At 36.6% G+C, this 23,947-nt stretch overlaps 1 protein-coding gene across 2 annotated transcripts in view; it reads right to left on the bottom strand.

Annotated features, from left to right (window-relative positions):
* Positions 1 to 13,515: 13,515 nt before the first annotated feature.
* LOC132313532 (ferredoxin-dependent glutamate synthase 1, chloroplastic/mitochondrial-like) overlaps positions 13,516 to 23,947 on the bottom strand; it is a 58,428-nt gene continuing 47,996 nt past the window's right edge. The window contains exons 21-33 of one of the 2 annotated variants that reach the window (XM_059812332.1): positions 23,528 to 23,767; positions 23,328 to 23,426; positions 20,853 to 20,948; positions 20,556 to 20,753; positions 20,390 to 20,464; positions 18,476 to 18,604; positions 18,283 to 18,381; positions 15,616 to 15,758; positions 15,424 to 15,517; positions 15,021 to 15,283; positions 14,846 to 14,924; positions 14,589 to 14,672; positions 13,516 to 14,147 (exon numbers count right to left, since the gene is read on the bottom strand). In XM_059812332.1, the coding sequence (XP_059668315.1) occupies positions 13,986 to 14,147; positions 14,589 to 14,672; positions 14,846 to 14,924; positions 15,021 to 15,283; positions 15,424 to 15,517; positions 15,616 to 15,758; positions 18,283 to 18,381; positions 18,476 to 18,604; positions 20,390 to 20,464; positions 20,556 to 20,753; positions 20,853 to 20,948; positions 23,328 to 23,426; positions 23,528 to 23,767 (1,761 nt within the window). In that variant the 3' untranslated portion in view covers positions 13,516 to 13,985. The remainder of the gene's footprint in view (positions 14,148 to 14,588; positions 14,673 to 14,845; positions 14,925 to 15,020; positions 15,284 to 15,423; positions 15,518 to 15,615; positions 15,759 to 18,282; positions 18,382 to 18,475; positions 18,605 to 20,389; positions 20,465 to 20,555; positions 20,754 to 20,852; positions 20,949 to 23,327; positions 23,427 to 23,527; positions 23,768 to 23,947) is intronic. The other variant, XM_059812333.1, reaches the window with a different exon arrangement.

Here is a 23,947-nt window from a genome sequence, read left to right as displayed (position 1 = left end):
CCGCGGTTACTCGCCCCACCGTGCCCCGTTTTTGGCGGTTTTGGGGGACTGTATTGCTTATTTGGGCGGGGATGGTTTAATGTAATAAAAACCTGCGCGGGTTTGGTGTGGGGGCTGGGGGAGGTCGCTCGGCCTCGCCCCGTCCCGTTTATATAGACAAATTACTTAAGTACCCTTATTTCATTAGTATATATATTTTTCACTATATATTAAGTACCCTATATAACAATATTAAAGTAACAAATGAATTTTATTAAAAGGAAAGTTGCAATGGTGAAGAATTGAAGATGAGGGGGAAAAAAAAAAAAAAAGTATAAATCCATTTCAACAATAATTAAATTATAGTCTTAAATGGGGGCGGGGCGGGTATCCTCGGGGGTAAAAATGTTAAACGGTTACGGGGATGGGGTAGAAAATTTCCCCATTTTTGCGGTTTTGGGCTGGAACAGGGGCGGGGTTTTTAAACGGTTGTGGGGGCGGGGAAAGGTACACCCGCCCAAACCCGCCCCCGTTGCCATCCCTATCCAGCACCCTCAGAATCCTTTAATTTATTTGTTTGCTTTCTCAAGTGCTTTCCCAAATAACATCCTTGCTATCTCTATCTCTCTCCGTCTCTATTTCAGTCTCGTTCTATTTCTCTCCCTATATCTCTGTCTCTCTATCTCTTCTCCCTATCACTTTCTACATCTATTTTTTCTCCTCTTTCTATTCTCTCAATTATTACTATATATTGTATACCGATAAATTCCTTTTAATTAAGGCAATTAGAACTCAAAGAGGAATTATATTTATTCTTTTTCTCCTCGCATCACCTGATAGTTAATATTATCAAAAAAATCGCAAGTTGACAACTCACACTCGAACCATACAAATTGGTTCTGGCACGCCCACATTAGATCAATTTAAGATCGGCATTAGTCGGCCGATTTTAATGTCAACATTCTTGGCACGCCCAGTGGGACCCCACTAGGTGAGTGATTTATAGTAAAAAATATACAGTCGGCTTCTCAACCGACAAACAAATATTCTGATCAGTCAAATCAGCCGATGTACCAGTATTCTAATCAGCCATATGGTTGGCCAGATGATTATCAGCATGTTCCAGCAGCTGATTATCGGCATGTTCCAACAGTCGATTATCAGCAAGTACCGATAGTCGATTATCGGCAAACGCCAATATTCGATTATCGACAGACGCCAACAGTCGTGGATTATCGGCAAGTTTCAGCATCAAATTATCGGCAAGTTCCAGCAACCGATTATCAACATGTTCCAGCTATTAATTATCGGCAGACGCAAATAGCCACTAATTATCGGCATGTTCCAGCAGTTAATTATCAGCAACCAGTTGCTAATTATCGACAAGTGCCAATAGTCGATTATCAACAAGTTCCAGCAGCTGATTATCGGCAAGTGGTAAATCAGTCACCAGTTGTAATACCCCTAATTTTAAAAGGCTATTAGAATGATAGTCTTGGTATTTAATTAATTGTTTAAGTGCATTTTTAAATTCAATTTTTGATTATTTGGTTAATTGTTTAAATGTTTAATTATTTAATTAAATTATTTATTTTAATTGAATTATATGCTTATGTGAAAATTGAATGTTAAATTAAATGTATTGTTTTTATTTTTAATTGTTTAATTCAATTGTTTGTTTTAATTGAATTATATGCTTAGGTGGAAATTGAATATTAAATTAAATGTATTATTTTAATTTTTAAACGAAGTTGGGCTTGGATAGGATCAACGGACTTTTTGGATAGTGTAAATGGGTATAGTTTTTACCCATGGATGGATATACATGTATATATGGGTATATATGTATATTGGGTTAGTTTAATTATTAGTAATTGTTAATAATTAAATTAGTTTCATTATTTTTATATATGTAATATAAAGTTTTAGGGTTTATATATATTCATTAAAATTGCCGACTTATATACATATATGTATTTTATATTTTATTTCTATGTTTTCTTTGCCGACTCCTCACATGAATAGAATTAGGTTAAAACTATTTTTGCCTATATATATATCGTATTGTGTCTGCTTAGGGTTTAAAACATAAACCCTATTCACGAACAGTGAGGTTTGAGAGAAAACAAAGAGCGAGTCAGGGTTTGGCCAAGAACAAGGGCTGAACCAATGAGGGGTATTGGAAGCTTGCTTGGGGGTTAAACCAGGAGCAATAAAGGAGTTGAGAACAGTTTTGGATTTACCAAAAAATTTAGGAAGACGGCGTTAAGGTTTCAAAACTGAAATCAGAGGCAAGTTCTTTTTCTTTGACCTGTGTTCTGTGCATGCTTAGATAATCTCCAGGATTAAATTGGACTTTAAAAACAGTTATTGTATGCATGTTAATTCAGACTTTAAACTATATATTATGTGTTGATTAATTGAAATTTAATTGTTGAACAAATTTTTTTATTGTCTGTTTAAATCTTGTAACGATGCGTACTAAGATATATGATTTTTCTGGATGATTTGGAACTTAGTCGGACCTCTAGGAACTTGAACTAATGATTTCAAAGGGTTTTTAACATCATCAGAGACGAAGACGATAATAGGAAGCAGGGACAAAGCCGGCTCCTAAGGGGAAAGAGCAGGCTCCTTTTATTTTTCAACCCGCGGCTCTCTGTGACAGAGAGAGCCGGCTCCATGGATTGAGGGAGCTGGCTCCCTAAGCACAAAGATGGCTCCCAAGGTAGAGGAGCTAGCTCCCTTGTGTGGGAGCTTGCTCTCCACTTTGGAGAGCAAGCTTTCTTGCATAATAACTTATTAGAATTTTTTTTTAAGCACGGTTTTGATATTTTTGGGGTTCCCGGACTGTTCTGGGTACGTTATTATTAAGGATTTTAAGCATTATTTCATGTTATATTAAAACCTCATATAGCATAATTAATATCCCTAGGCTTGTGGATCGAACAGTATGGTAGTTTAAACAAGTTGCATGCTGTTAACGGATGTAAAGAATTTAGTTGCCTAGTTTTCTTCTAGCAATTTAAATGACTGGAACATGATTTTAAATCTATATTGGATGCATAATATAGTCATATACATATTAGACTTTATTTATGCTTATTTATAATTAATGAACTACTTATTTATGTTTTATCAATTATTGAACTGTTTTGTGAATTTTAATTGATTTTTAAATTTATCATTTATTGCATCAATTATTGGATTTGTGAATTTATTTGATGTATCACTTTGGATATTGCTTCATTTATGGATTTTGTGGATTATATGCACCGGTATGGGACGGTGGCATATTAGGTATAAATTAGATCAAAACGCTAATTCCTACCTATTCATGCATAACGGAATGGATTTACCAAAAATGTAAATCCTACATATTTTCATGTCAGGTCAACTAAAATAGTTAAATGACATACCAGATGTTTTTTTTTTATCTTTTTATTATTTTTTTAATTTTTTATGTTCTATACTAGGATTGATTATATATATATATATATTATGTTACCACCTGAGTCTCAAGATCGATGGTTAAGGGGCGTATATGCATTGGGATGTATAGCTGGCTATGATGGTTTGATGTGTACCCTGCTAGGTCTAGGTAGTCATGCCCACTTAGGTGCGTTTTGCATGTTGTCTACTAGTCAGGTTGAGGCTGTCTTGTAGTCCAGTGAGAGTCCTATAATGTGTAGTTATACATATATGGACTATTTAGTTATTGTTGAGGTATCTGGGATGTATCTGCGTATCGGGTCTCTGTTGGATTATAGTTAAAATAGAACTTGTTCGTGGGCCTGACCCACTATTATTTTTTCAGGTATCGCACGGTTCCAGTCTTAGAGCTTGTTCGTGCTGAGCAAAGTTGGTCACTCATTCTTCCGACTACGTAGGCCTGCTATTTATGTTTAGTTTTGGATTTCTTCTTTAGTTCAGTTATTCTTCGGTTGGGATTTTTATTAGGGGTCCACTCGATGGATTCCCGAGTTATTATTAGAGGTTTTGAATTGTCGGATTATTTTAATTATTATTTTTAAGGATTTTTATTTAGTTCCTTTTCAGCATAATAATTATTTATTCTTAAATTATTTTGTACTCATGCTTGTTTATATATTAATTGTTTGGTATCCCTCAGATCTATGCTCGGACTTGATCACCCGTGGCTCTAGAATCGAGGGGTATCATAGTTGGTATCATAGCACTCCAGGTTCAAGTGTCTCTAGGGTTATTTCGTATTAAGACTTCCGTGTAGCGTATTATCTTATTTAGAGCTTAAGTTTAGGATTCGTTGTATTCCTATACGGTCCGTCTAAATCATACTGATGTCTGTCTTCTGTGTTAACAGAATGTTACACTGTCAGCAAACGGGGAAAGAGCAGCAACTGCCTAAGTTTCAGGAGGAGAAGCAAGAGGAAGATGGTCAGTTGCACATCGAGCAGGAGGACGTACAGCAGACTCAGGAGTCTTAAGATTGGGACTACAATCAAGGCAAGAATCTAGAGTATTCTCCTCAATTAGTTTGCATCATTGCTCAAGCTATAGCAGCAGGCGTAGCAACTGCATTTCAGAATCAGCCACACGTTTAGTAGACACTTGAAGCAGTACCAGTGGTGCAGAATGTGTTTAAAGGTCATTGTTTTGCCTGTGGAGATTATGGGCATACAGCTAAACAATGTCCTGGGTTAGCTCAGAGACAGCATAACGGGGGACCACAGTCAGGACGGGAGCAGCCATAGGCTAACCAGCAGAGGAGACCGTTTGGTACTTTTAGGGGTACTTGCCATACTTGTAGAAAGTTTGGTCACACTTTCAGGCAGTATCCTAAACGAGGAGATACCGGGCTATCCAAGTAGGAAGGTACCGAATCACAAGGAGGATGACTCTTTTAAGAGTAATTTTCATTACTAGTTGTAATGAAGATATTATTAGAAGTGTAGTACTGGTTAAATCACGTACACTATTATTATTTTAAAGAATATATGACGGTTATTCTTTTGGAAACTTATGGTTTAAAGAAGTTCTTAATAAAGTGAACTGGTAGTTTTATTATTTTTCATTATAACATTTCAAGTGATATTTACATTGATGGTTTTATTAAACTATATTGGAATGTGGATGATGCGATAATAAAAGAATATCACAGTGGAGTGATTGGTTTTTGACCGGTAGACAAATTGTTGCCAATAACTACGGTGTGTGGGTGCGAAACAATTACCAACGAGTTTATAAAGGAACTTGTGAAAATCAATACTGTAAGTTTGATTTTAAAGGAAGAATTCCTAAGAAAGAGCGATATTCTAAATGTGAGTAGATTTCGGAGTATTTTATATACTTTCTGTGTTTTGCTCTACGGTGTATTAAGCAATTTTGGTTTTTATAGTTTAGCTGGTGACACAATTATGTGATCGACCACATGGTGGTTCTACACTGATAGGCGATACTACCATTTTTCATGAGAGTGATGGGCCTATGACACTAGATATTGGCAGACTCAGATTTCTAGCCAATTTAGTGGTCCTGGACATGCGCATGTGATACTTGGGATAGATTTGGATATGTATGTCGTTGCTATGCCACGTTCTAACGGGGTCACTAGCACTTATTTGTTTTATGTGGAAGAGGAAACGGAGAAGGAGATTTCTGTGTCATTGGATATCATACCAATTGTACAGGAATTTCTGGATGTTTTTCAGGAGATTTCAAGATTGCCACCTAGTCGAGAGATAGACTATGTGATTGACTTAGCTCCAGGCACTACGCCTATTGCTAGAGCACCGTACAGGATGGCACCAGTGGAGATGCGAGAACTGAGGGATCAGATTCAGCAATTACTCAGCCAGGGTTTTATTCGTAGGAGTACTTCACCCTAGGGAGCACCAGTTCTATTTATGAAGAAGAATGATGGTTCACTTCGCCTGTGTATAGATTACAGGGGGTTGAACAAGGTTACTATACGTAATAAGTATCATTTGCCCAGAATTGATGATCTTTTTGATTAGTTGAAGGGAGTTACGTACTTCTCTAAGATTGATCTACATTCTGGATATCATCAACTTCGGATTAGGGAGCAAGATGTTCATAGGACAGCATTTCTCCCTAGATATGGTTCTTATGAGTTTCGTGTCATGCCTTTTGGATTGACTAACGAACCAGCAGTTTTCATGGATTTAATTAACAGAGTCTTCAGGGCTTACCTAGATCAATTTGTCATCATCTCCATTAATGATATTTTGATTTATTCAAAGTCAGAGGATGATCAAGCTAGACATCTTCGTATAGTGTTATAGATGCTTTGTGAATACCAATTATGCCAAGTTTGAGAAATGTGAATTTTTGCAATGGGAAGTAAAGTTTTTGGGTCATGTAGTGTCAGAAAGGGAAATAACGGTAGATCCAGCCAAGATTTCAGCAGTGGTAGAGTGGGGATAGCCTACATCATCTACCGAGATTCGGAGTTTCCTCGGATTGGCAGGATACTATCATAGGTTCATTCAGGGGTTCTCAAAGATAACGGGACCACTCACTCACTTAACTAAGAAGGGTGTACAATTTGTGTGGGATGAACATTGTCAGAAAGCCTTTGATAAGTTAAAGAGCAAGTTGACTTCTACACCGGTTCTGACTACTCAATAGAGCGGGATAGAGTCTTTTGTTTACACAGATACTTCTTTGCAAGGTCTTGGGGGTGTTTTGATACAGGAGGAACGATCAATTTCGTATGGATCTCGTAATAGCACCGATGGTTGAAGTTTGTGAAAGACTATCATTTCTCTATACAGTACCATCCAGGGAAAGCGAATGTGGTAGCAGATGCACCCAGTTGCCGACCCAATGCTAGTCTTTTTGTTTTGTTCACAGCTGAGTGGAATGCTTTGAAGACAGGTGATGAGTTGTCTGATGTTTTTATGGCTTGCATGGTAGTTACGCCTTCTATCATTTACGAAGTTCTAAAAGCACAACTCACGGATCAGCAGTGCATTGACAAAGTTACGGAGATAGCTTTTGGGGAGGTTCCATTTTACTATGTTCGGACTAATGGAGGTTTAAGGTACAAAGGGTGTTTAGTAGTACCTTATGTTGATGATTTGAGGAAGGATATGATGACTGAGACTCATCATTCTGAGTTCTCTGTTCATCCAAGAGGAGACAAGATGTATCAGGATATGAAGTGGCAGTTTTGGTGGGCAGGTATAAAAAAGGACGTTGTTATTTTTATCTCTCGGTGTAGTACTTGTCAGATGGTCAAGATTGATCATCAGAGGCCGTTAGGAGCTCTACAGCCACTACCTATACCGGAGTGGAAATGGGAGAGCATTTATTTGGATTTCGTGGAGGGGTTGCCTAATTCTTTAAAGGATCACAATTCTATTTGGGTCATCGTTGATAGATTGACTAAATTAGCTCATTTATTGTCTATTCGCACTGACTTCACATAAGAGCAGTTGGCGAGACTTTACATTACAGAGGTGGTGAAATTACATGGCATTCCGTTATCTATTATATCGGACAGGGATTCGAACTTTCTAGGATTTTAGAAGGGTTTTCAGCAGGTTTTGGGTACAGAGTTGCCTCTTAACATTGCTTATCATCCTCAGACTGATGGAGATTTATTTGCCACTTGTGGGGTTCACATATAATAATAGTTTCCAGAAGACTATCGGTATGACACCGTTTGAGGCATTGTACGGCCGACCTTGTCGATCTCCTATTTGTTGGATGGAGGTTGGTGAGAGCAGATTTTTGGGTCCTGAGTTCATCAAAGATACTTCTGAGAAGATTGCTCTTATTAGGGATCGCATGCGTACTACCCAGAGCAGGCAGAAGAGTTATGCCGATCGTCGTACTCGTGCATTGGAGTTTTAGGTTGGAGATCAGGTTCTACTCAAAGTGTCTCCTATGAAAGGAGTAATGCGCTTTGGAAAGAAATGGAAGTTGTCACCACGGTTTGTCGGTCCATTAATGATTACGGATTGAGTTGGAGCTGTGGCATATTGGTTAACACTTCCAGATCATTTGGAGCTTGTACACAATGTGTTTCATGTTTTCATGTTGCAGAAATTACTGCGAGATAAGGATCGATATCAGCATACCGATGTTGGAGAGATTGAGTTGTAGCCGGATGCAACATATATGGAGCCACCGTGTCGTATTATCGACCGTCGGGATTAGATTTTTCGTAATAAGGTTATCTCTTTAGTGCGTATTCAGTGGAGTCACCACAATGAGGCTGAGTCTACTTAAGAACGGGAGGATGTCATTCGCTCGTAATTTCCTGAAATACTGGAAGAAAGTAAGAGCGAATTCCTAGGACGGAATTCCTTTTGTTAGGGGGGAAGAATATAATACCCCTAATTTTACAAAAATATTAGAATGATAGTCTTTGTATTTAATTAATTGTTTACATGCGTTTTTAAATTCAATTTTTGATTATTTGGTTAATTGTTTAATTGAATTGTTTGTTTTAATTAAATTATATGCTTATGTGGAAATTAAATGTTAAATTAAATGTATTGTTTTTATTTTTAATTGTTTAATTGAATTGTGTGTTTTAATTGAATTATATGCTTAGGTGGAAATTGAATGTTAAATTAAATGTATTGTTTTAATTTTTAAACGGAGTTGGGCTTGGATAGGATCAACGGACTTTTTGGATAGTGTAAATGGGTATTGTTTTTACCCATGGATGGATATACATGTATATATTGGTATATATGTATCTTGAGTTAGTTTAATTATTAGTAATTGTTAATAATTAAATTAGTTTCATTATTTTTATATATGTAATATAAAGTTTTAGGGTTTATATATATTCATTAAAATTGTCAACTTATATACATATATGTATTTTATATTTTATTTCTGTGTTTTCTTTACCGACTCCTCATATGAATATAATTAGGTTAAAACTATTTTTGCCTATATATATATATATATCGTATTGTGTCTGCTTAGGGTATAAAACACAAACCCTATTCACGAACAGTGAGGTTTGAGAGAAAACAGAGAGAACGAGTCAGGGTTTGGCTAAGAACAATGCTAAAGCGAGGAGGGGTATTGGAAGCTTGCTTGGGGGTTAAACCAGGAGCAATAAAGGAGTTGAGAATAGTCTTGGATTTGCCGAAAAATTTAGGAAGACGATGATGAGGTTTCAAAACTAAAATCAGAGGCAAATTCTTTTTCTTGCTCTTTTCCTTTGACCTGTGTTCTATGCATGCTTAGATAATCTCTAGAATTAAATCGGACTTTAAAAACGGTCATTGCATGCATGTTAATTTAGACTTTAAACTGTATATTATGTGTTGATTAATTGAAATTTAATTGTTGAATAAATTGTTTTATAGTCTGTTTAAATCTTGTAAGGATGTGTACTAAAACATAGGATTTTTCTGGATGATTTGGGACTTAGTCGGACCTCTAGGAACTTGAACTAATGATTTCAGAAGGTTTTTAACGTCATCGAAGACGAAGACGATGACAGGAAGCAGGGACAGAGCCGACTCCTGAGGGGAAAGAGTTGGTTCCTTTTATTTTTCAGCCCGCGGCTCTCTGTGAAAGAGAGAGCCAGCTCCATGGATTGAGGGAGCCGGCTCCCTTGTGTGGGAGCTTGCTCTCCACTTTTGAGAGCAAGCTCTCTTGCATAGTAACTTACTGGAATTTTTTTTAAGTACGATTTTGATATTTTTAGGGTTCCCGGACTGTTCTGGGTTATTATTAAGGATTTTAAACATTGTTTCATGTTATATTAAAACCCCATATGGCATAATTAATATCCCTAGGCTAGTGGATCGAACAGTATGGTAGTTTAAACAAGTTACATGCTTTTAACGAATGTAAAGAATTTAATTGCCTAGTTTTCTTCTAGCAATTTAAATGACTGGAACATGATTTTAAATATGTATTGGGTGCATAATATGGTCATATACATATTAGACTTTATTTATACTTATTTTGGAGTATCATTGATAAACTACTTATTTCTGTTTTATCAATTATTGGACTGTTTTGTGAATTTTAATTGATGTTTAAATTTATCATTTATTGCATCAATTATTGGATTTGTGAATTTATTTGATGTATTACTTTGGATGTTGCATCATTTATGAATTTTGTGGATTATATGCACCAGTATGGGACGGTGGCATATTAGAGATGGATTAGATTAAAACGTTAATTCCTACGTATTCATGCATAATGGAATGGATTTACCAAAAATGTAAATCCTATATATTTTCATGTCAGGTCAACTAAAACAGTTGAATAACATACCGGATATTTTTTTTATGTTCTGTACTAGGATTGATTATATATATATATATATATATATATATATATATATATATATATATATATATATAATTATGTTACCACGATATGAGCCTGAGTCTCAGTATCGATGGTTAAGGAGCGCATTTGCATTGGGATGCAAAGCTGGCTATGATGGTTTGATGTGTACCCTGCTAGGTCTAGGTACTCATGCCCATTCAGATGCGTTTTGCATGTTGCCTACTAGTCAGGTTGAAACTGCCTTGTAGTCCAGTGAGAGTCCTATAGTGTGTAGTTATACATATATGGACTATTTAGTTCTTGTTGACGAATCTAGGATGTATCTGCGTATCGGGTCTCTGTTGGATTGTAGTTAGAATAGAACTTGTTCATGGGCCTGACCCACTATTATTTTTTTAGGTATCGGACGATTCCAGTCTTAAAAATAATTATTTATTCTTAAATTATTTTGTACTCATGCTTATTTATATATTAATTGTTTGGTATCCCTCGGATCTGTGCTCGAACTTGATCACCCGTGGCTCTAGAATCGAGGGGTATCACACCAGCAGCCAATTTAAATCAACAAATGGGAGAGTTTAATCAGATATTTGCTCAAATGAGGGAGGAGATTAAAGTAATGATGGCTCAGATATCAGCTACCTAGAGTTGCCATAATCAAGCCGAAAGCTCGGCATCTCATAAATCAATTCTTCAATATATTTCTTTGCCATTGACACACATCCCTCAGGTGCAATAGACTACAGTGGCAGGGCTAGCCAGCCGAGTGTAACTGCTAGTTTACCCATCGGCAGATTGTCGATAATAACAAAAATACCATTGATGTCGATTGAGCCGAATGTAAAATCGGCAAAGGTTATTCTGCAATGCCCACCAGTTATGTCGATTCCCCCTCATAAAGAACAGCAAGAAATGTGGGAGATTGATCAGGAGATTAAAGAATTGATAGCTCAGCTTATCCGGGCCGAAGAAGCTCAAGGGCGTAAACGTGGTCAGCCTGTGTACAGGAAACCTTATCCTTACCAGGTGGTAAATCAGCATGTCACCCCTATATCACAACCTCTATTACATGAGGGGCTGTCGATAACCAGTACCAAAATTGGCTAGTCCTGTCGATCTCGTCAGGAAATTTTATCAAAAAATCAGCAGCAAAGTTTGCCAGAATATTATAAGTTACCAATTGTAAATCAGTCACAATGGATGATTTATCAACAACAAAGTTGGAAAAACTATTAGCCTGTTATTGATGAATGGAAGAGTACAAATCAGCTGAAAGTAAAGCGGCCTATGTACCAGAATTCTTTGCCGATTGTGACATCTAATAATCGGCAACAACAATCATTGGCTGAAAGAATTGTTTTAATTCGCTATCCTCAACCCAACTTCAAGAAAAGAATAAAAAGACTAGCGATGTTAATTTCAGAAGGGTATTTACAAATCGGTTGAGAAAATCGGCTAAATCGACTGAAAGAAAATCGGCTAAAAAACTAATGGTTGCCAGGGGGCATGTGATTGCAAACCCCCAACAAAAGTTAGTTGATCCATACACTCCACTTCAGTCTGCCGATTATAGTGAGGTTATGTTTGCCGATCAATGGACTTTTGGGCATGTTGCAGTCCTGCCGATTGAGTTGAATGTAAAATCGGCTAAAAGGAAATCAGCTAAGAAAACTCCTTGTTGGCACAATTTCATTCATCTAGTACAACTAATAGGCAGGTCGGCTAGAATGACGCTTCACAATAATTTAATTTTTGCCGATCATAATCATGATTTGCTAGCAGAGTTGGAAAATGCATGAAGGGCAAATCCTTCATTGGTTTTTGGGCTGGCAATATCAGCAAACTTTTGCAGAATCTAGAAAGAAGCCTAAATCGGCAGATTTGGCTAATATGAAATAAAGATCATCTTAGAGGTGATTCGGAAGAAATAAAGCTTTGTAACTCGTTGATTTGCAATCTGATTCCAAGTGACTAGCGCAACCTTTGTTCAAAATTTCATTCCAATGTATTTTAACTTTCAAATATCTTATCGGTTTGGGCGGCCGACAACCGATAAGACATTTTAAATTGGGGGGCATTGTTGACACCTTTTTTCGTAAATTTTGTATTAATGACATGGCAACCAATTTGGGTATAAATTGACACGTAGAAAAGGTTACAGAAGTTACATATAGAGACAAAGGAGATTGAAGCATTTGAATTATTTAATGGATAGGGATTATAATTTTAGTATTTATCTTTTAGTTGATATAAGTTAAATATTTATGTTTATCTTTAGGATTAGTTTATTTTAAACTTATAGTTAGTTGTGTTATCTATAGGATTAGTTTATTTTGAATTTATAGTTAGTTGTGATAGAGTTGTAATGCAAGTAAAATACTTGTGTGTAGGAGTTTGTTTTACGTAATTTCTATAAATAATCAAAGAGGCATGCTGATATAGAGGTCCAGCACCCTCAGAATCCTTTAATTTATTTGTTTATTTTCTCAAGCTCTTTCCTAGAATAGCATCCTTGCTATTTTTCTCTATCTCTATCCATCTCTCTCAATATCTCTTTCTTTCCCTCTCTCAATCTTTCTTTCTATATTTATTTCTATATCTACTTCTCCCCCTTTCTATCTCTCAATTGTTACTATGAATTATTCACTGAAAAGTCCTTTTAACTAAGGCATTACTGAACTCAAAAGAGGAGTTTTATTGTTCTCTTCATCCTCATCATCTGAAAGTCAACCTTCCCAAAGAGACTAACGTTGACAACTCATACTCGAACCATACAATTAGTTCTGGCACGGCCGCAACATATCAATTCCGAATCGGATCTTAGGAGCCAATTTTAGAGTCAACAGATACTAAAAAATGATAAGAGTGGAAATGGTGCAGATGCCATGAGCATCTTTATTTTCATTATATCAAACTCTACAACCAAAACAGACTTGCATGGCAAGATAAAGTTGGATGGAAAGCTGTCAACGTGAATGCCAAAATAACCAATGCCTGCCTTCTCCTCAAAGATTTTGTTGTTTATACAATCTGGAATGGATCGAAGAAATAATACAACTTTCCAAAAAGATTACAGGGATGCTTTGTCGTCTACCCAAATGAAACTGTTGACTGTTTTTGGGATTAAATTATTGACTTTGAAGAAGATGAAAAGTAAGCTTGGAGACTCACTCCACAAAATAGATTCAGATCAGCTATCACTTTCTTTGTGTTTCATTGCATCAGTGGGCATGACTCACACACATCAAACCAATGGACAAAAATGGAACTGTTCTTTCATAAGTAACAATTATAATACACAACTTACAGCAGCAGCACTTTGGACATCGTACAAGACTTTTATCACCCGCCCTGCCGGCCGGGGGGGGGGAATAATCCAATGCAAGATTGAGAAATTTGGATTAGTATCACAAAACACGAAACCTGTGTCAAGGTCTTAAAAGTTTCTACTTCCTACAATTTACAATTTCTCTACATCATCACTATACAACTGCTGTAGCACTGAGGTAAGGCGATAGCTTTTCAACAAGGAGATCAGTGTCACATACTCCAGGCAATGACAAGCTTTGATTATCAAGATTTTCAACATCCCGCTATCTCATCTCCCCAACTTAGCAACAATTTCTTATAGGAAATCCATTCCCTAGCTTGACACGTAATTAGCTGGGATGGTAACTTCATGGTTATATCACCGACCTCAAAGGTATTGTGGTATTACCCTCATCCTAAGCAGACCGTAAAGTCACCTGGCCCGTAGATGTTTTCTCAAACTCAGCACAAGCCTCGGGGGTGTCTTCCTCACTAGGCGGAACCAGCTGCCAAAAGAGAGGCAGATATTTGTCCCATTCCTTCAAAATAGCAGAGCCTTTGCCGCTTCCAGTTTTTTCCTTCATGAAAAGAAAAATACATGATGCATTAAGTGCAAAGCCTGAGAAATGAGTACCAGTAAAATACATGTTCCCATTGTGAAAAAATAACGTTTAAGATTAATTCTGAGGCTGTAAAAAATTAAAATTGAAAATTAGAAAGATATCATGCATAGGTTGGCAAGCCAGAGGAACTGACATAATCTAGAGTCTATAGACAATCCAGGCACAACAACATCAGAAACTTATAGCAGAAAGGCATACATACTAGCATTAACCTGTTGATTATAGATACTATAGACTGGAATACACTTGAAAATAAAGTGGAATATAATCAATAATTCAACTTTGTTCCAAAAGATACAAGTGTAGCTGTGTGTGTGTGCGCGCGTGTGCATGTGTGTGCGCGTGTGTGCATGCGTGTGTGGGCGTATGGTCATTCAGTTCATTTCGAATACTTACAACATGGGCTTCAATTAAACTTTTTAGCTGCGTCTGCCCCACAGGGGCAACCACTCTTTGGATCTTCACAATCTCCTTATTTACCTGTCAATTTTACCAGGTGTAAGTGTAGACTACAGTCTATGAATTGAAAAGAAAATTGTGAGGAATACCAACAACCAAAGCAAGTAATCAAACTAGCTAGTGAAAATAAGGATCTGTGAGTCACGAATTAATGTTCAACAATATCAATGGCAAGAAAACTCATTGTCAGAGACCTTGGGGATAAGAGTATCATCTTCATCAAGAATGTATGCTAAACCTCCAGTCATCCCGGCAGCTACATTTCTACCCACTCTGTCAAAAGTAAGTAACACAAAGTAATCAATTAATTCTTAACCCATTCCCTTCAACACGTTTAACTTCTTGGGCATGAAATTGCACAATACTCACTTTCCAAGCACAACCACACAACCTCCTGTCATGTACTCACAACAATGATCTCCAGTGCCTTCCACTACCGCTTGAGCAAGTGAGTTTCTCACCGCAAAACGCTCTCCAGCTTTACCTCTGACAAAGATTTGACCACCTGTCGCCCCATATAAGCAGGTATTCCCTACAATAGCTGCATCCTCAGGGCAAAATCCAGTGTTCTCAACAGTAGTAACAACCAATTCACCTCCAGCCATACCCTTAAAATTAATTGCCAGCATCAGCTGTCACATAATAATGTAGAAAACAAAAAACAATAGAGAATTCTCCTCTACTGAGAAGTTTGCAAATTCACATTTGACAAATAATAACAACTTTGACTCTTAATCTAAAGAACATTTCACAGATTCACAATATGGATTACCTTTCCCACATAGTCATTAGCTTCTCCTACTAGTCGAATGTTCATTCCAGGTGTCAGAAAACAAGCAAATGACTGCCCAGCACTCCCATTAAATCTGAATACATTAAGAGAATTTCCTTTACAATTATCAATGAGGCTGCATTCAAATGACAAAACAACTACATCTTTAGCATATCAAAAAGGCAAACTTACATTATATTCAGCTGCCCAGCAAAACCAGTGTCGCCGTATTTCTTTGCAACCACACCTGCTATACGCCCACAAACTGCACGGTCCACATTGTATATCTTTATGCTTTTACTGACCACTTTTTCATTCTCAATTGCATCTGATATCTGCACAGAAAATAAACACTGTTACATTATGAACACAAACCTATAGATGCTTAAATGAAGTACCACTACCAGTACATATTTTAGTTAGAAAATTAATGTATATAACAGCAATCAATATCACTTGCACTATTAAATTAACAAACGTCACGAAAATTTTGAAAAAGTTGTGGCGATAGAATGTGATACCAAGCATACTTGTTTGGAATCCCAGTTATATACGGAAATGCTTTTGTTACAGTATATGTGATAGTTTTCAGAACTCATTCCACTGCGTAGGAAAAAACAAACTACCATAGTGCAAAAGTTTTGCGATACTTGATGTTAGGCATAATTAACTGTATACTCTCAGAAGAATATTAGGCATACACTATCATTTCTGAACTTAGTTTACTATACAGTATTACAAGTGCTCTTTGTACGTATACTTAGGCTTTCCCATAAGTAATTATACTCTACATTTCCTAGTTGCTGAATGCTGATAGTGGATCATTTTACAAAAAAATTACCACATAATTATACAATGATTGACACTTAGGCCCTGTTTGGGTAGTGTGCTGTAGTGTGCTGTAGAGTTCCCTACAGTGCTACAGTACCCATTTTCAGAACACATGCTGTTTGGGCCCAACTTCTTGTGTTCTCAACAGTAGTGGAACACCAAGGAACAAATCCAATATTTGGCCCAAAAACTGGAACAATAATTTGGTGTTCTATGTTGTTCCAAGCCCATTTATTTTTACTGTCGCGAGATAATAATAAATTTTTCAGCCTCCCAATCGCCTCCATCCCCATTCTCGTTCTCAACTCTGAACTTGCCCTAATCGCCTCCATCTCTATTCTCATTCTCAACTCTGAACTTGCCCTAATTTCAGATCAAAAAAAATTCCCTAATCGCCTCCCAGTGGCGATTTCACGGCAAATCATTTCAACCTCCTAATCGCCTCCATCTCTATTCTCGTTCTCAACTCTGAACTTGCCCTAATTTCAGATCAAAAAAAACTGTGAACTTGCTCTCTCGCTCTCTGCAAATGCAAATTACAAAATATACAAGAATCAGCTGCCCTCTCTCTCCCTCTCTGCAACTGCAAACTACAAAATCTACAAGAATGGGTTTCATTTCAGATTGTTCAAAACCCATATCTTTCGGTCAAGTGTCAAGTCCACCTTTCTTTGAGACATTTTTTTGAACATATATATACTGATTTACAATATTGTTTGACCAGAGATGCAAGAGGAGGGGCGGGTCTCTTATTTGATGTGAGCTTTGCTCTCACTCTGTTCCAGACCTGTTACGGTAGAGTCAATATTTAGTTTGAAGAACAGTTATGCAATAAGAGAGAGAGCTACCTTGTGTGTATGGGTTTTCGCTGTTCCACTGTGTTTGGGTTTGCTTGTGTGTATGGGTCTCAACTCTCAAGCTTGCCCCCTCTCTCTCTGCAACTGCTAACTTGTGTGTATGGGTTTTGTTTTAACTTTCTTTTTTTTTTTTTCTAAATCTTTTAATCAAGCTCTGTAATTCTTGTTTTGCAAACTAATGAAGCTCTGTAATTAATTTAATTTAATCATCCAAAAAAAATATATTAATTTCTATTCCAAAATTCTCACTCCAAATTTTTGTTCCAAACATGTTTTGTTCCCATTTCAGAACATTACACTACAAAACACTTGTTCTGTTCTAGACTAGAGCAGTATACTGCATCACACTACACTTCCAGCCCTTAAGTTCTAAAAACATGTGACCTTCTAAGTCTTCTCATTGGGTTCATATTTTCTAAAAAGCAACCTAATGGCTAATGAACATTAAATATTTATCTAGATGTCCAACATTACCTAAAACCTCAATGATCCTCCTTTTTACGAAAATTTAGTATCCAAAAAATTCCAGAGTTCACTTTGTAAGTCTTCTCACTGGGTTTATATTAAAGTTCTTTTAGTACCATATATTTAAGGAGCATCCTAATGGCTTATGATTCTTCTTAAATCATTCAGTGAGTATCCAATAATATTTTAGAGTTCAATGATCTTTTATTGTCATTAAGAAAATTTAGTATCTAAAAAGTAAAAACTCCCACAGCCCTCTTCAATCCATTGGTTGAAACATAAACTATGGTTGCAGCTATGAATTGCTATGCATGCAGTAGGTTGGCAGAAAAGTGATTGATATCACGATTTCGTTTTTGACAATAATAAAACAGGAGTCCTCTTTCAGGACAAGAGTTCAGTACTATTAAAAACGGAGAACAAAAAAGAATAAGAATCTCCGTTCCAAGTTTCTCTTGGCTTTCTCTAACAGAAGACCACTAATAGTATGATAACTCTTTCCCTCTCAATGAGTCAGTGTGGTAGTTTAGGAAATTAGTGGAATGGCATACTTTGCAACTTCTAATCTGGATTTAAAACCTATACTTCGGAGACAAACAAAACCAGGAAGAAGATAAGGATTATTATGCTGCGAACTGAGAAGATAAATATAAGAAAATTTAAATACAAAAATAATTATCTATTCAAATAATAAATAATTTGTTACCTCTGGATCTGAGAGTAAAATATCATCCAGAACAGGACCATTGCTATGAACATCCTGATTCCTGATCGTCGTGCTACTCCATTTCGGTAATCCGACATTCTTCAGAGAAAAAAATGTACACTTTAGTTACACAAGAACAACCAAAACAAATGGCCGCAATAGCAAACACTAGTATAATTATTTGAATACATACAGAAAGAAAATAACTAAGATCAAGATGCTGAGTTTTCATCAACGAAATATCGCGAGGTCTCAGTAGATCTGTTCGTCCAATTATATCATCCAGCTTCTCATAGCCCAGTTGTGCCAATATTCCTCTTACCTGGTCAAAATATAAATGAAGACATCAAGAAATCTACAGAAATAGGCGACCAAATAATTAGTGGCCAAACTTGGGATTTGATTGATTCAAAGAATCAGGGATGGAAGATTGAGTCCAGAACAGAACTGAGGCTCATTATTTTCATTGTGGTCCTTATTCAAGATTCAGATTATACGGTGCTTGGAATTATTTAAATGGTTGAACCTCTATAATTGAGAGAAAAAGGCAGCTCCTTACTTTCACTAATTCTCGCCTTAAGACTGACTTAAAGCAGCCCATTCTACAACAGCGACACTTTTTCCACAAAGCCCCAACTCCACAATAGGTTAGGATAGAGATCTTGAGGGTAAAATTCAATCCCTGTTTACATTCTGCTCACTTCTCACCACTAAGCACTCCAACTTTACCAGATATTGTTTTTCATTCTCCACTAATTTGTCTGACTTCAACAAGTTAGGGTACTTTATTATTCTTGTAATAATTAAAGGCTCAAGGCGTGTTACCATACCAGGGTCTCCTAGAGATTAAGCACAAGACGCAGTACAAGGCAAGAGCAACATCAAAGTGAGGCCCGTGTATGATAGAATGCATTTCGAATTATCTTACAGTTGAAACAATATAAAAATATGCAACAGAAAATACTGAAATTTTTCAAAAAGAAAAGGGACTTTTCGGGCATATCAACTAAGAGGTAATTTACATCTGCATTCAACTAAATGAAATATCAATAATAAAATGTCAAGAGCAAAAAGATTTATTACATATAATAGTTATCATCATGTTTAGGATTAAGCACTGGAAACATATAATTTAGTAGTCAACCATAATCCATAGGTTCCAAATACCAAATACGAGATATGGTTTAAGTAAATATTTCTTCTGCTTCATATCATGTATCTATCTGACTGGACGCAAACTTGAGGAGAGGATATAAGTCTAGGAAGGAAAAAAATTTTTGGTTTAAGGCATCTGGACCGAGACAAGAATTGCAAGGAGGTGATAGCTCAAAGATGGAGAGGGGCTAGAGATGCCAACAGTATACAAGAGTACATAAAAAATTACAGGCCTGTACTCATGAAGTGACTGGATACAGTGTTTGCTTTGGACATATGTAGAGACAGCTCAAGGAAAAGAAGAAGAAAAAGAATATGACGACCTTAAAGAATATGCAGTTTAACAGACATTAAAAGGAACTAAAGTGGAAGATTAATGAAATGTTGGAGAGGAAATTTAATGGCATCAGAGAACAAGGGTTGTTTGACTTAGGGAGGGTGACTAAAACACTACATTAATACACTTCTCAATGCTAAGGCAACACAAAGCCACAAAACGAACTAAATTTAAGGAATATAAAATAAAGAAGGAGAAATCCTTGTCTGGGGAAAGGAAAATAGAAGAGGTGGTGGAAGAGTATTGTAGTAAAAATTGTAGACCCACTGTTGATTCGGAACTGGAGAAAGCTATTGAGGTCACTAATACAATAGTCAGACAACTTTCACAGGAGTACAAAATTGAGAAAGTTGTGCCAAGCGCTGGGGCAGAGGCATTTAAATAAGTCGGCAATCCCGATGGCAGGGGAGAGGGGTGTGGGGGTGGGGGTGAGTGGTTGCAGTTAGCCCAATAGCAATTCGAGACAAGTTTCTGTTAATCCTAGCTAGGAGACAAATCAAGCATAACTCTAGAATTTGATTAATCGCTAGTTAATATATAATAAAATGAAAAGGTCACACTAGAAACTATATGCACTGAACCATTAATTCTGTGGATTCAAAAAGCCTGTATTACCTCCTCAGCAACATATAAAAAGAAGTTGACAAGATCACCAGGCACACCAGGGAAACGAGCGCGCAGTTCTTCTCTCTGAAGTAAATTCAATTAGAGAAAGAAAACCAAATTATATGGCCAGAAAACAAGTAATGTGAACACAATATAACATCATAATCATCAATACCTGACTGGCAACTCCAACTGGACAATTATTTGTGTGGCAAATACGAGCCATAACACATCCAGTAGCAATCATTGCCACAGAACCAAACCCATACTCATCAGCACCCATTGCTGCGGCCATAAGGACATCAACTCCACTTTTGAAGCCACCATCAACTCTGAGAATAACCCTTTCTCTGAGTCCATTTTCGATTAGTGTCTAAAAAAGATTATTAACAATCAATTACAACATGAAATGATTCCAGAGGGAAACAGAAGACAGAAATGTCACCATTCATTTCAAAAGCTTTAAAAAAACCTGGTGTGTTTCTGTAAGTCCAAGTTCCCAAGGACCACCAGCATGCTTAATGGAGCTTATGGGACTTGCTCCAGTCCCCCCGTCATGCCCTGATATCTGCAAACCAGGTTAGATGCCTCTGTCAATTACTGACTGTAGTCCTAGTTTGTCAAGTACCAAGAAACCTTAGGAGTCCTACATTAAAACGACAACTGAGGTAGTGCTTTATTAAGTTATTTTGTAATTTCACATCACTCACCTATCCTATCTAAAGTTTTAGAGCATGTGCAAATATCGTAGACAGGGGATCTAGCAAAACAGAAGAAAATTATAATTGGTACAGATCGCATTGAATACACATATTTGATACATTAGGTTCCAAAGAAAGATAATGGGTAAACTACACATAGGTGGAAAGGTGAAAAGGCTAGAGAGTTTGGGGAGGAATACAAACTATTTTATGCGGGTGGCAAGGATAATTATAAGAATGGCAGGGGCATAGCAGTAGACTATATATGAGAAATGATATTGTAGAAGTTATAAGACAAGGAGATAGATTATGCTTGTAGTGATACAAATATATTATGGTAGTAAGTGGAAGATTGTAGAAGCAGACAAAAAAGATTTACAGATGGTTATCATAAACTTAGGATTAACTGCACGAACACCCCATTGGATACATATAGTGCATATAACCACTTGAAGTTTGGAAACACCCATAACCATTACTTTCAGTGCAAAAGAGGGCCTAACTTCAGTTTGCTTTAACAGAAGACTAAAAAGACTTAAATACCATTATCAGAAATGGATAGGATAAATTTTAATAATTAGAAATTACAAAACAAAAAGAACAATACCCAAATGCAAGTGAAAAGTGGACTTCAGAGGCATGATTTGTTGTATGAGACCCCTAAGTCCACTTATTTGTAACTTTCCCAGAGAAATCATTAACATGTTCATAAAATCAGATTTACCGACCAAACTGAAGCCTAAGATAGTCTCATTAAATTTGAATCAGAAAGCTTCCCTCCCAAGCTTGTCTCCTAAAATTAAGACCAATTTTTCCTTACCAGCCATCAAATATGTATATTTTGTTTTTCCCTTTATTAGCCGTAAAATTTTCAGATAGAAATATTGAGAACCTAAGTAGCACTGTGGTTGGACAAATAGATTAAAATACAATCTGCTATGAAATGGTAACAAATTACTTACAAGTGTTGCTACAGTTTATTACATGTATTCAAGATGTTATCCACTACACTAAAAAACTATATAGAACCTGTGAGGAGCAGATTTAGTATCGCTAGTGTTCTTGGAAGTTTCACATCACACCAAGGCTTGGAGAAAAGACAAGGTTGTGGTAGGTAAATGGCCGGTGTAAAACTTAGTCAGATCTTACGAACATATACACAAATTTTTTGACAGTAAAGGAACTTTCTTTTTCTTTAATACGCACGATTGAAAGAAGCTTATTTTGAAAAGTTATACACACACACACACACACATATATATATACGTTTCAGGAGATCACTCTGAAATCTGATGAGTTGTCACCAAGAATGATGAGGCAGCTGTCACTAGCCAGTCAGCAGTAAGAAATAAACTGACATTACCATCTTAAAGATCCCAATTAGTAAATCAACTAGTAAAAAATCAGTAGTTGGATAATTTAAGCTTTTCAACTTCATTATTCTCATTGCAACACTTAAAATAAAGTACCCTTATTTTCAAGAAACTGTAAAATACAATAGTCCCAAACTCATCCATCCCATTTTCCTGTTACGGTTCTCAATTTGGATTTCTTATCTCAATAGCCCGAAAAAATGACCTCCTCAATAGCCCGAAAAAATGACCTCCTCTGATTTAGCTAGGAGGATGACCTACTTACCCAAAAGATAGAGAACAAGTAGCTTAGCTCAATGGTGGTTCAAATGAGGAACTGGAGAGAAACTCCAGAGATATAAAATAGGCTCCAGAAAAGTTCATTGCGGAAACAACGAGACAAGGTTTAACAAGCCCTAAACTCCTACCTTCAGAGAAAGCACACACTGAGACACTCTTGCAAATGAGAAGACCATAAAGTTCAACACACTATTCTTCTAACAAAAAGCAAAACTTCATGAACTTTAGTTTCCCTAGTTGGAAAAGACTCTGTTGAGTTGTGCATGAACTTTAGTTTCCCCTAATAAATTATTTATTTTGATCATCAGAACAACTTTTTTGCTGTAAGATTGAAATACAGAGGATTGGATTAGCTTAGCACTAACAGACAACATACAATTGTTACCTTCTTAACTCATAAAGAACTACAACAATTAAATCCCACTCCATGATGCTAAAACAGATGTCCTTCAAAAGCATACTAAATATTATCAACTAGGAGTCTCAAATGATTTCTATTCTAATTTCAAACACTAAACATTACCTTAAATTAACAGCACTAACAGATCTGGTTAGAGCATGCAAGAATATAGCAGAAAAGTCATTGGCGGTTACCTGTATAACATCAGCATTACCCTTTGCAACTCCAGAAGCAACTGTGCCAATACCAGCTTCTGCCACAAGCTTTACAGACACTTTAGCCTTAGGATTGACCTATTTATTGAGTAGAATCAGTGGTAATTACACACACACACAAAAATGTGGACACATTCTATTAAGGTTTATTAGAAGATCAAATATTATGAAAATTTCACCTGATGAAGGTCAAAAATCAATTGGGCAAGATCCTCAATAGAATAAATGTCATGGTGGGGAGGTGGAGAAATAAGCGGAACCCCAGGTTTGGAGTTTCTTAGTCTTGCAATATATGCACTAACTTTTTTGCCAGGCAATTGTCCACCTTCACCAGGCTTTGCACCTTGCGCAATTTTGATTTCTAATTGATCAGCATTAACCAGGAATGTCGGAGTGACACCAAAACGCCCTGAAGCAACCTGATGAAGATGCAACTAGTTTCCATTAAGCATTATTGAACACAAATGCAATTAGAAGAGAACTTATGCAGATGATCTTCAAACAACGAAGAATATAAAGATCTTTACTTTTAACAATGACTTCCCATCTGTTTGAAAATATCCTTCTATCTTTCGTTTTCGGCAACAACAAAATATATA

The sequence above is a fragment of the Cornus florida genome, unplaced genomic scaffold, assembly GCF_030987335.1.
Source record: "Cornus florida cultivar Cherokee Brave unplaced genomic scaffold, ASM3098733v1 CherokeeBrave_3.0.0_Hap2_Chr06, whole genome shotgun sequence".
NCBI classification, from domain to species: Eukaryota; Viridiplantae; Streptophyta; class Magnoliopsida; order Cornales; family Cornaceae; genus Cornus; species Cornus florida.
The sequence above is the reverse complement of the archived record's forward strand: the minus strand, read 5'-3'. Positions and strand labels throughout refer to the sequence as shown.